At 37.2% G+C, this 13882-nt stretch overlaps 1 protein-coding gene and 1 pseudogene across 1 annotated transcript; both read right to left on the reverse strand.

The window, feature by feature from the left end:
- Window positions 1-548: 548 nt before the first annotated feature.
- LOC119261626 (CMRF35-like molecule 3) lies at window positions 549-1941 on the reverse strand. The gene is made up of 3 exons (XM_037531239.1): window positions 1920-1941; window positions 955-1120; window positions 549-705 (listed from the first exon to the last, which is right to left on the reverse strand). Exons 1-3 carry the CDS (start codon window positions 1939-1941, stop codon window positions 549-551), a joined length of 345 nt encoding a protein of 114 aa, XP_037387136.1.
- Window positions 1942-2383: 442 nt separating this feature from the next.
- LOC108415594 lies at window positions 2384-9181 on the reverse strand (annotated as a pseudogene).
- Window positions 9182-13882: the final 4701 nt, after the last annotated feature.

Genomic DNA, 13882 nt, shown 5'->3' on the forward strand with positions numbered 1-13882 from the left:
TAGGTCTGTTTTTGCACACATTGAAACTCTGTGGCTTCTATATGCACTTTATTTGTGCAATGTGACCGACAAGTCCTAATCATACAATCATACAAACAACCTGGTTGTCTTCAATGAAATTAAACAGGGAGTTTACAAATTCACATTTCCAAAGGCACTGAGTTCAGCTCATCTAACAAAGTCAAAGTCATCACTTATTCTCTCAAATGTATACCGTATTATGTTGAACCAATGTCTTAGTTATTTAATATGTTAGAATAACCACATACTTTGAGTAATACCTCAACATTTTCCACTTCACTATTCATCTTCTTATCTTGAGAAAATAAGTCATTATTTCAACCTAATGATATTTTGTACAGCAAGGTGCAAATGGGCCTTATTAGAAAAAGCACATGAGCCAAAACAAATGGTTATATTGCACTTCATGTTAATTATGAAGTTACACCCGGATAAATTTTAGCAATATGAAGTACCTCTAAGTAAACCAAATACAAGCCACTAATTATAATGTGCTGTTTATGATTGTTTATGACTTGACTGTACTGTTAGATAAAAATCCCTTTATCATCTGGCTCAGTTATTCCTCCAATCTCCACAGCACACCAGTACACTCCAGTGTCTCCACTCTGCAGATCTCTCATAGTCACAGTAAAGAGACTCTGAGCTGGATAATCTGTCACTGTTACTCTAGGCAGTCGTGGGCTGGAGGTTAGGGATCGAACCGGAAGGTTGCCGGTTCGATCCCCAGGGCCGACACTCCATGACTGAGGTGTCCTTGAGCAAGACACCTAACCCCCAATTGCTCCCTGGGCGCCGTGGATAGGGCTGCTCACTGCCCCCTAGTGTGTATGTGTTCACTAGTGTGTATGTGGTGTTTCATTTCACGGATGGGTTAAATGCGGAGGTGGAATTTCCTCGGTTGTGGGATCAAAAGTATCACTTAATAATAACTTAATTTCCATATCCAGAATCGTACAATAATTGAATGCTCCCGCAGCATCATAACACCAGTATTTCTTATGTTGTATATATTTCATATCATAATGATACGGGATGGTGACCGATGCTCCAGTTTGAAGAGATAACTGCCTTTCTGACCACCTCTGGCTCTCAGTGTCTGTTTAGAAAAAAGATAAAAAATTGCTCTGAACTCAGTATAAGCATTTATACATCATATATTATACACATATTAATATAAATATATCATTTGATAATAAAAAATAATTTGCCAAAACTAAGTAAAAAATCAACTTACTTTGTGTTACTCTTGTGTAGATTCCTTGATGTTCTACATATACAGACGCAGGGGAAATGCAGTGATGGTAAACAAATACTTAGACTTTTTTTTGTTATTATTTAATAAAGTCTCTAAATTCTCCCGCTCACCCATGACTATTGCTATGTTTTAGATATCAGCCAGGAGCAAGAACTTTTAGAATGAGGTGACCAGGTTTGATCTAGAGATAGATCTATTGGGGTAGCACACTGCTAGGAAAAGTACAGTACAAGGGAACATAATGAGAGAAAGGGCTGCAATAGCTTTAGCACAAATTTATTCCATAGATGGAATTTAACCTACAACACATGTGCAATTCACTGTCAAAAAGTAAATTAACACAGAGAAGCACCGAAGAAGAGCTCAGCGTACTTCCACTCCCCTTCATTGCAAATTAGCCAATCACAATCATTAAATGCAGCATCTTCAGACTCTTACTGGTAACCACCCTGATTGTTGAACTGTTCAAACAGGGCAGATAGGATGACAATTTTTTGATATTGGCCAGAAAGGCAATGCAAAACCCCCATATGACAGTGAATGACCTGCAAGAAGGTTTAATGTACATTGGTGGTGGTGCACTGTTTTACTGTGTGGCATTGCTTGCACAAACATGACCTGCATCACAAGGAAAACTTACCTGCAACCTTAGCCAGAAGCATTCTGAAAAGAAGTGATGTGGATTGAAGCACACATGGAACTCTTTGGTGACAATCACCAAAAGTATGTTGGAGATTTGCAGCATTTGATGAAAAGAACACCTTGCCTGTTAAGCATTTGTGGTAGTGTGGCAGCAATGGTGAGTGACACATTGCATGGGGAATTGAAAAAATGCTTTGAGAATGGCCTTCACAGTCTCCTGGCTTTATCATCTTTGAGGAACAAGAATAGAACGATCTCCTAATTGGCTACAGATGTGTTTGCAAGATGTGATATCTGCCAAAGCAGGTGTTACTAAGAATGGGAGAACAGGATGTCCAATTTTTTGCACATGCTGAAATTTTATTTTGAAATTGAATTGCTTTTTTATTTAATACAATATATAAACTATATGTGCATTAACATCTGCATAGAAATATTATTGTTAAAACAGGTTGTGTTTAAACCTTTCATTCAAAAATCAACAAAATATGTCTTTTGACAGGGGTCCAAAACTTTTGTTTACAGCTGTAAGTAGACATTCCAATGCTGAAATGGTACAGAAAGTTCTTGATCATTTCCCCTTCTCGTCTTGAGTTAGGCCAAAGGGTTGCATCTCATAAATACTCTAAATCCCACTTGTTCGGCCACTTTATAATCTTCTTTGTAAAAGCTGTGGTCAGGGATGTAGTCCAGAAATACACCTGCTTAAACCTTTAATCAAGACAGAGAGAACAGAATATGTAGTAGCTGACTGAAATAACTGAAAAAAGTGGAAAGTGCAATGCACTGAGTTTACATGATTCACATGTGTACATCATTTCCACTTGAATAAAATCTACTAAACACAATTGTGTGTTTCAGTTCACCTTTAGCAATAATTGCATCGGTGTAAAATGTTTCACTGCACTGTCCAATGGTGAAACAAACATGAGCCTTTCCGAACAAGATATAGTCTTAGTCGCTGAACCAGGAAACATGATACCGCTTTAAAAATTATATTCTGGAATTTTGTGTAAACAAGTTATCCATGTTTGTTTGCTGACCAGTAGTCCAAATTTGGCTTACAAGCCTGTATTTCAGCACAGTAATACTCTGTTTGCAGTAAATCTGGATTCATTTTATATAGTATTTACACACTAAAAGTAGTTTAGGCTTTGTGTTCAGGAGAAAAACTGATTTTCTGTTCTGTTCTGGTTTCTTTTCCGTTCCTCCTGCTGCTTCACTACAGTTTTTTACCACTACTGTATTTCAGGCACTGTCCGCAAGTACTCAACCGTTGCCCACAGCGCTGATTAATGGACACAACCCCTAGCGCAAAGCTGATGCCTAATTCACATCATTCTTTTATCCATTCATTTTTTCAGTGTGTGCCATAACCTACCGCAGCTGTTGTATTTTGACCCTCAATCTGAGTAATTCTCACCTCTTACTTGTCACTCAGAGAGCTGTAGATCACCCCTTCATCTCCAAATGTTGGACGAAGCTGGAAAATGCGACAGATTTAGAAACAAAGGAGGATCTTAGATTCCTACCAGCAACTGGTTCACTTACACCAGCTAAATCAGGTGAGTTAGGGGAACCTGCACCACAACTAGACATTTCTCTATGACAACTTTACTTGGACTATCATGTGATCAAAACAGTGTTACTAATGGTTAAAGATGTTATGATGTCACAGTGGCAGAGTTAGCCATGGTGTTCAGCCTATGAGTTACAGTTAACTAAACCAGATGTCAGTCAATTTTAGACATGATGATCCACTCCCTGTCAATTCTGACTCTCAACCATGAAACACTTTAGAGCAGCCTTCTTCATATATCAGTGCACACATGGGACAAGGACTTCATCATGCTTCAAAATTAGTTCTGAAATGTAAACCTGCCGTAAACACAATCTGTATTGCTACTTAGTAATATCACATGCGGCATCCAAACAAACTAAATGCATCTCATTATTAGTATCATCATAAATAAATCAAACAACACTATTGTAAACACTTGATAGATTTTCCTCAGCTCAGTCGTTCTGAATGAATGAAGCAACGTGTAAATTTTACAGTGGTTTTAGTGTAATTAGCTGATAATGACATAAAGTTTGATGTATAAAAATTTGCCAAGATAGCTGCTTGGTTCAGAGCCACTCGCTGCTAGGACTTTTTTTGAGCTCAGAACATGACTTGACATGAATAGCCACTTTGTTTAAGCTCATAATGATAACAGGATATCTTTGTGCTGGAAAATAAAGTATTTCTTGAAAATCCATTAAATTAGCTTTGTTTTGCTTTAATGCAACCGTCAATGATTCTGCAAAGTTAACCTCATGACAGCAACCCACTTGAATAAAACAGAGGCTGATTAATATCTAAGATAAGCATCTAATAAATACTTTATTCAGGCTACTATTTAAATGTATTAGGAGATTAAATTTGAAAATGTGTTTACTTTTGTTTCATATAAAATCAATAAGCGTATTTCTAATTGGAAGATTTCACAAAAAACAAAGAAAAAGATTAAGAAATGATTCTATGTGAATACTTCAATACTGAAGGGAAACCCTCAGTCAGATCACCCACAAATTTAAAATGGAACCATATCAGTAGCAAAATTCAAATGAGAATGTAATACATCAGCATATAATCTGAGTCTTAGCCTAGGTTATTATACTGTGAAAATGTCAAACTTCCCTATTGGTGGCAATGGCTGTATTTTTGGAGTTCACTTACAGTTTCATTTTTAGTAACTTTTCTTACAGAGATGTAGGTCACATCACTTTGATCTGGTGCAGATGAAGGCTGTGGATATAACATACACAATGATAACACGTAAAAGTTTTAATGACAGGATATTGTTTATGAACAAATGAGTTCAGAGCAGTGGTTCCCAAGCTTTTTAACAACACAGACAATTTCTTGCATTAAATAAAAATATCACATTATTTTATTTCTGGAAACAAATGAAATTTCAAAACTACAGTCATGACACCAGAAAGACACATCACTAACAACTGCACTCTAAACTAAAAGAGGTAAACTGCACCACACCACATGATAACACCCATCAACCACAATACTAACCATGAGAACTGCAGTGTTATAGCACCTCCCTCTGCTCTCTGTCAGAAGTGAAAATCAAGTGATATAGACAATTATACATTTCCCACAGAAAGGTCTCCAAATCTTTCATAGTGTAACTTTAACTGAAACCAACTAATTTACTTTAGTAGTGACTTTCGAAGATTTTTCTTTTACGGACCTCATCAGTATTTATAACAAAATCTCAAAAATGTCCATAAAAGCTCTCTATGGAAAAAGGAGACAGTGAATACTTACTGTGCTTTTTTCTTAATGTGCACATTATAATGCCGAGCAGGATCAGCAGCAGTCCGAGGCCTACAGCCAGCAGAACCCCGACCAACCAGATCTCTCCATTTCTGCAAAGAATGAAGATACATGGTCTATGTAAGCCAGCCATTCTTACTTGAACCAGAGGGAGACACATTTTGACTCATGCACTGTGCATTTTCATACAATAATACTTCTCTAACCTACGTACACATTGCACAAAGCACATAGTCACCCTTTCATTTGTTTAATTGTAATCAAAACAGCCACAAGCAAGAACAAGCTTTTTATTTTATAGGATATATTATTAGGATATTAATAGGATTAATAGGATTATAATAGGATTATTATAAGTATAATCTACTAGTATAAGGAAGAGGACAGTTAATAGAAAATAAGTGAAAACTGGAATAATAATTAAAAGACACAGTGAAAATGGGACTCCTAACAACCGGGCAAGACCTAGTAGTCCACTAAAATGGTCACCATCAGATAAACAGTATTTAACCTCTTAATAGGCCATGGTCTGCTGGAGGGCAAGCAATAATGTTTTATTACACACATCTATAACCTAAGAAGGCCTTGACTAGTTGGCATTGAAGTTCCTGTAGTTGCTAAATAATAACCACAGTATGTAATCGGTCTAGGAATTTTAAAGGGGTTAATCTTTGAGAGAGAGAGGAGAAAATCAGGCTCCACTCCGCAGGTGTCTCTGTCCATCCTTCCACTGTGAGAAGACAACTCAGTACTATGAGTTTAAAGGATGAGTAGCTGTTAGACTAAACAAATTGACTAGAACACTGGAACTGGATCTCTGAGATGTTGAGTAAGGTTCGATGAAATGATAAGACTAAATTTGTAGTTGGGATTATTTGGACTGTGAGAAGCAAAAAATGCGAAACTTTTTTAGCAATGAACTTTGGAGGTGTCTCAAATATTCCTGCAGATTTCATTGAAAAACTGAAAGCAAAAGAATGGAAGCTGTAAACATACTAAAAAACTAAACATACAAAGAGTAAACATGCTAAATACGGGAAAATGTAATATTATATTTAGCCTTTGATGCTTTTGTACAATTTTCTATACATTTATATCCTATAAATGTACATTTTGTTATTTTTCATGACACTTAAAAATGGACATTTTGACTGAAAATTAAATAAAAGGAATGCCACACAGTACTGTACACACTGCCCCCTAAAGAATTCATGCTTTCATCAATATTAACAGTACATAATCAGGAGAAGTTCAGTTTGTCAGCAAATCACATTATGAATTACTTGTCTTGCTCCATCCTGTTGTTGTCTGTGTGATTTATATTCTCAGACGTTGTCACTGCAGAGGAGGCATTTGTTGTTCTGCAAAAGAAAAAAAATCCAGCACTGAGGTGTGAGAGTATAGCTGAACAGGAGACTAGGAATGCTTAGAGCTGATGTCATTACTTACAGCTCTGTCTCTGTCATTCTAGTCACAGTTGTCGAACCTACAAAAACAGTCACATAAATTAATTCATTACGTTACTTCAATTCATTTTGAAAATATTTGTGATTATGAATATAGTGGTCTGACAAAAAGGCAACTGGAATGAATGAAGAAAGCACAGCATGTAAAAAAAAATACACATAAATACACAAAAGTATTGTTTTGAAAATATTTGATGTTTATCAGTGCAGTTTCTTTCTGCTATCCAACATAAGAGCAGTCAAATGTAATGATATGTAGACCAGTGCACAGTTCAAGTGTCTCATTCCTTTATTTTTTACTCGAGAAATTGAAATTTGCTTGGAAAAACTGTAAATGGTTCTCAATACCCTAGCATGAAAGAAGAATAGGGGCAGTCATGGGCTGGACGTTAGGGAACCAGTCTTGCGACCAGAAGGTTGCTGGTTCAATCCCCTGAGCCAACGCTCTGTGACTAAAGAGCCCTTGAGCAAGACACCAATCTCCCAACTGCTTCCTGGGTGCTGCGGATTCGGCTGCCCACCACTCTGAGAAAGTGTGCTCACTGCCCCTTAGTGTGTGTATTCACTAGTGTGTATGTGGGGTTTCATTGAACGGATGGGTTAGACTGCAGGGTTGAATTTCCCACTTGTGGGACTAATAAACTGGGTCACTTAACTGAATACTTAAGTACATCAAATAGTATACTTAAGTGTATATAGAGAATACTAAGATTACTTACACTTACTACACTTTTAGATTTCATGTATTTTATGGAAAATATCTAAAATATATTTTTCTGTTTTTTTTTTTTCAAAAACTATATTTTAAGTCAAATTTTAAAGTTAAAATTTAAATTTCAAAGTAATTGCTTTTAATGTATGCTTTTGTGAGCTTCTGGATTTAGTAGAACTTGTGTTTTGACACTTGCTTAAGTTAACTTCATTGCAACATAAGTTGTTCCAATTTGGAGCAGAAAAGCACTTGAAGGCGTGGAAGATATATTACAATATTCCTTATGTAAGTTTTAAAGTACACTTTCATTCATGTTTGATTTGTTTGTGACTGAAATCTAATTTCATTTAAGTGCATTTTATTTGCTGTTAAACTCATACATAGCACATAGCACAAAGTGTATCAGTTCATCAAACAGTATATCTTTAATAAGTGTAATAACTGTTATGTCTACAAATAGCATACTTAAATCTACTTAGGTGCAAATTAAGTTGTACTTTAAAAAGTACAACTAAATTAATTTAGTTATTATTATAGTTAATTATAATTCTAACACACTTAGTGTAAACAGTAGAAGTACTTTGGGAAAGTAACCTTGAATGCATTTATCCTTCACACAGGTAATCATGAAATCAAATACTAGTGTTTGCGATCGTACCTGGAGGAGCATCACTGACACTGAGATGAACAGGAATCTGCAGATATCCAGTTTTACACCAGTACCAGCCAGCATCACTCTGCTGCAGTCCACTCATCTCCACACTAAAGGATCTTCTTCCATCATCACTGATCTGCACGGCTGAATTCTGGGATGTGTCAGTCCTTCCCACTGTGTAGCACCTCTGGTCTTTAGATCTCCACCACTGCTTCTGTTCATTCTGATATCCAGCACTGTAGAGACACTGGACACTGACACTGCCCCCTTCCTGACCACTCACACTGCTCTCCACTACAGATAGATCAGGATCTGGACACAAAGAGAGACAATTTAACACAGATTTAAGGATGAGTTTTATTAACAAGCCAATACTCAGTTTGCTCTTTGTAATCTAATACCTGATTTGACTGTGATGTAAAAGTCTTCTTTAACATCTGGCTTAGATTTTCCTCCAATCTCCACAGCACACCAGTACATTCCAGTGTCTCCACTCTGCAGATCTCTCATAGTCACAGTAAAGAGACTCAGCTGGATAATCAGTCACTGTTACTCTATCTTGTGTAGTATTTCCATAAGCCAGAATCTTACAGTAATTAAATGCGGCTTTAGCATCATAACACCAGTACTTCTTATGTTGTATATATTTTATATCATAAAGACACGGGATGGTGACCGTTCCTCCAGTTTGTAGAGAGGATTGCCTTTCTGACCACCTCCTGCTCTCAGTGGCTGCAGAGACAGAACAAAGACAACAGAAAGAATTTGTTACTCACTTACTTGCTTTTCCAGGTCTGTTTGTTGATGTAGAAATTGTTTATTACGACGTTAAAGGTAATACGTGAGAAAAGTCTACTTACTAGGAAAAATGAGGAGCAAAATCAAAAGACAGTCCATGTTAGATTTGCTCCAATGTTGAAGAGGGTTTTCTCACTTCCTGTGTTGTTTCTGTGGTTTTGGCACTATGGCTGTAGCATCTGAACCAGTTCCCATTTGGTAAATTCATAGCGAGATCATTAGACTTCCATTAATTTAGGTACTGACCACATAAAAGAGGAACTGAAAATAACTTGTAAGCTGAATACTTCACTCCAGCTCTTGGACACAACTGACATAGTGGCATTTTGACTATGAAGCACTGGATACAGGTCATATAAGGAGAAACTGCATGCGTGTTTAGCTCTCCTTTTCTCATCTTCTGCTGGAGAATATCAGAATAAGGGAGCTGGTTTTATTTTCAGAAAATAACTTTATTGCAAATATGAAAAGCTCGTTGTTTTAGTTCTTTTGTAACAATGATACCAATTTGTCTTTTTCAAACTTTTATCACATGATCAAGATCACAGCACTAGAAAAAAATATGTATTGACAGATTCTGAATTCAGCATGCCCTGAGTTTACTAAATGCAACTACCTGACACTGTATCTAACCTCGCTGGCCATTTTATCAGAAACACCTACCATATGGGGCACTTTGTAGGTCTACAATTACTCACTGGAAAATATCTGTTGATGCACGATTTATCAGCTCCACTTTACCTCATCCATCAGTGGAAACGGGACCACTATAGGACCACTGCTGAAAACATATTGATTGGTGGGCCATTCTCAGCACAGCTGCAGTGACATGGTAGTGAATATCACACGTTACTATATATGAGGTACTAGTTGTACTGGGCTTTTCACATTTATGGATATCCCTGATATCCATAAGCAGTGGATCAGTGGATCAACTTATTCACTGATCATAGAAAGATCACTAGTTATATATATGAGTTTATATGAGTTGTATATATGAGTTTTTTTGTTTTAACTGTTTTGTGCCCTTAAAAATGAATTTTAAGTATCCATTATTGTTATAGTCTGCTTTATGTCTCACACATCCTGTCCAAGCAACACAAGTTCATTGCAGACTGATCTCAGTCTCTCTTCTGTAACAATTTTCATCCTCAGAATCTCAATTAAATCTGAGCTTCATGTAAAATTGGGGGCCATTAAGAGGGGAGAAAATTAATGTACCCATGTAAATCATGAAAACAGCAGGTAAAGAAGAATACACTCTGCACATTTAGCCATTTAAACAGCTGTTAGCATTAGCTGGCTAGATAAACCAGCAGGTCACGTTTGTTGTCAAAGGTCAGGAAACTGATAAAATGATTACCAACCCTGAGTCACTTAGTTGGTCTGTCTTGTTTTCTTGCTCACTTATCTGGTGAAATCTGTGGTTTGAAAGTGGTCGTTCAAGGTGAACACATGATGTGTTACTGACATTTTGTTGGCTGCTTCATGAAACTTGTTCCACAAAGTTGAAGCATGTGCAACTGTTGCAGCTGAGTTTCAAATGAGTTGCAGGATGGTTAACATCATGCAAGTCAAGTGCAATTTGGTTTCATGCAAGTTTCAAGCAATTACAGTTTACGCTAAAGTTTAAGTTACCAGAGAGCTACATGTTTTTTCATTGCGCTGTAAGTGTGGTCTTCCAAGAGGAATAATCCAAGACTCTTTCAATTTACATTGTTAGGAATGTCCCTTAACCTAACAGTAGTGACCAATTTACCACCAAAGCCATACCCCTGATTTGTTATGAGGAGTTTTGCCATAGTTCTTCACTTGCTAGTCAGCAGAAGCCGTGTTTATAAATACTAAGTGATTGGTTGAGTGTCATGTCAATTATTACTTTGCAAACTGGCGGTTTTGGTCCACATGAGATTTTAATTCAGAACACTGATTTTAAATTCATCTTGTAGGCCTGATAAGACCCATAATCTGGTTGGTCCCAGCCTACAGGCCATATGATTGACACCCCTGGGTTAGAGGATGCCCAAACGGAAGCAAAAGAAATCACCAATGCAGACATAACTATAAACCTATAGCAGTGCTTCTACAGACAAATGACAAAATAAAGGAAAAACCTGAATAAAAATTGCCTGCAACAGTGGTCCCCAAACCTGGTCCTGGAAAGCTACCTTCCTGCAGAGCCTTGTTCCAACCATAATTTGTCACACCTACTCCAGGTAATCAACCCCTTCCCAAGTTCATGATTAGCTGGATCAGATGTACTAGAGGTCACTAAGGGTTGTGGCAGTTTTTTGAAAACAGGTTGGAACTAAACATTGCCAGAAGGTAGCTCTCCCCAACAACAGTCTGTGGGTCATTGGTTACACCTCAGTTTTAAACAATTCCACACAATTCCACACCAGCTGCATTGCAACCAATATAAAGATCTAACATCAGCTCAGCAGCTCACTGAGTTAAGTATTAGTGAAGGATGCCAGGCATCTAGTTCAATAAGACAGGTAGATCAAGACTGAGCTCCTGGGGACATTTAAATTTCCATATTGTTTTTATATAATTATGGACAATTTAGTACATGTTTAGTTGAAAGTAAATTACACCAAAAGTGCCAAAAGTATTCACTCGTCTGCCTTCACACGCATATGAAAACTGAGTGAGATCCCATTCTTAATCCATAGGGTTTAATATGATGTTGGTCCTTTACAGCTTTAACAGCTTCAACTCTTCTGCTAAGGCTTTCCACAAGGGTTAGGAGTATGTTTATGGGAATTTTTGACCATACTTCCAGAAGTGCATTTGTGAGGTCAGACACCGATGTTGGACAAGAAGGCCTGGCTCACAGCCTCTGCTCTAATTAATTCCAGAGGTGTTCTGTCAGGTTGAGGTCAGGAATCTGTACAGGCCAGTCAAGTTCTTCCACACCAAACTCGCTTATCCGTGTCTTTATGGACCTTGCTTTGTGCACTGGTGCACAGTCATGTTGGAACAGGAAGGGGCCATCCCCAAACTGTTCCCACAAAGTTGGAAGCATGAAATTATCTAAAATCTCTTGGTCTGCTGAAGCATTAAGAGTTCCTTTCACTGGAACTAAGGAACTGAACCCAACTCCTGAAAAACAACGCCACACCATAATCACCCCTCCACCTAACTTTACAATTGGCACAATGCAGGCAGACGAGTGTTGCTGTTAAACCTTGCCCAATCCTCCAGACATGGGGCCAGGAGGTCTCAATACAGCACCGTGAGGTGCCAGGTTTGAGTGACCACCTGCAAGTGAGACTGCAAGGTAGACCTTCTCATCCAACATCCGCGTTTGACCTCACAAATGCGATTCTGAAAGACTGGTCAAAAATTCCCATAAACACACACCTAACCCTTGTAGAAAGCCTTCCCAGAATAGTTGAAGCTGTTATAGCTACAAAGGGTAGGCCGATATGATATTACACCCTATGGATTAAGAATGAGATATTACTCAAGTTCGTATATGTGAAACCAGATGAGCGAATACTTTTGGAAATATAGTGTATCTTATAAACTACAGTTATTTGCCAATTATATCAGAACAACATGCAAACCACATTTCCTGAGAAACTGTGACATTTTGTAAAATGTCATAAAAACAAGAATCTGTGATTTGTTAATTCTCTTGAACCTTCATTTAACTGGCAAATTTACAAAGGAAAGTTTGACAGTATTTTCGCTGATCAACTTGCTTGTATTTTGTAAAGGTACACAAATGTTCAATTTGATGCCTGCAACACACACAAAAGGGGGCAGAATAACAGAAAAAAAATCATAGAATATTCAAGGTACACTGTTTTGAAACATGCCACAATAAGCAGCTGAACTGGTAACAGGTAAGGATATCATGATGGAGTATAAAAGAAGTGTCCACCAAAGGATGAGTGTGCGCAAGTGAAGATGGGTCGTTGCTCATCACTTTGTGCCAAGTTTTGTGAGAGAACTGCCAAACAGTTCAATGCAAGATTGCACAGAATTTAGGAATTTCACCATCTATTGTACACATACTGTAAAAATATTTACAGAACCTGTAGAAATCTAGAGTCCTTGTTTAGCTTGTTTTGGGAAAAACAGACATTGAGTTCTCCAAAGATAAAAAGGAGCATCCAGACCTTTATTGGCAAAATGTGCCAATATCTGTTATGGTATGGAGTACATAAGTGCCCACAGCTGGGGTGACTTTGGTTTGAAGATACCCTTTCAAACAGAGGACTTTAGTGATATGCTGCCATCAAGATGGGACATCCCTGCATGTGGATGGCTTCACAGATACAGAGTGTGTGTGCTTCACTGGCCGGCCTGCAGACCAACTGAAACAATGATTGTCCTCAGTTCTAAAAAGATTAAAAAGTGCGTTTAAAAGAAAGTTGATTTCACACAATGGTCAACATGCCCCTGTCCCAACTTTGTGTTACATGCATTTAATTCTACAGTTTTAAATATAATAAGTTGGTCAATGAGAACATTTGTATTTTTTTCATTGTAGTTTTTTCAGTTAAATAATTGTTCAAGAAAATAAACAAAATCACAGATTCTTGTTTTTGTTGCATTTTACAAACTTCTCCAGAAATGTGGTTTGTATTTATGAGCTCCATAGATTGGTACAGTGATTCTACTAGACTGTACTCATCTGTTATAAAGGCCAGAAATATCTGTACATCATCAATATAATTACAGTAATCAATATTGTTTCCTTCACCCTACAACAGAACAGAATATATATAGAATAGATTTTAATAGCGAGAATTTCCAGGGTTTCCAATAATTGACATTGGGAAATAAACATTACAAACTGTGGGACGTGGATTTTTGGAATTGAGTTTCCTTTAATGTATTTTTTTATTATTTCTGCAAAATCAAGCTAATATAGAACAAAGAAATCAGTTTTTGCTCATAATTTGGCAATAATTTTAAAGGGTAAAAATAAAGATAAAACCTACATATTGTGTGCAATTACACATTTCCACCAGAGAGG

Source organism: Pygocentrus nattereri, chromosome 19 (genome assembly GCF_015220715.1).
Source record: "Pygocentrus nattereri isolate fPygNat1 chromosome 19, fPygNat1.pri, whole genome shotgun sequence".
NCBI lineage: Eukaryota > Metazoa > Chordata > Actinopteri > Characiformes > Serrasalmidae > Pygocentrus > Pygocentrus nattereri.

What these genes read in the sequence shown, in the direction of transcription:
- LOC119261626 (XM_037531239.1), bottom strand. Translation starts at nt 1,941, where the DNA reads ATGCTTCTGGCTAAGGTTGCAG. An exon ending in GCTTCTGGCTAAGGTTGCAG is followed by an intron (nt 1,121 to 1,919) that starts GTAAGTTTTCCT and finishes TTTTCTAAACAG; the next exon opens with ACACTGAGAGCCAGAGGTGG. An exon ending in ATTCTGGATATGGAAATTAA is followed by an intron (nt 706 to 954) that starts GTTATTATTAAG and finishes CCTAACCTCCAG; the next exon opens with CCCACGACTGCCTAGAGTAA.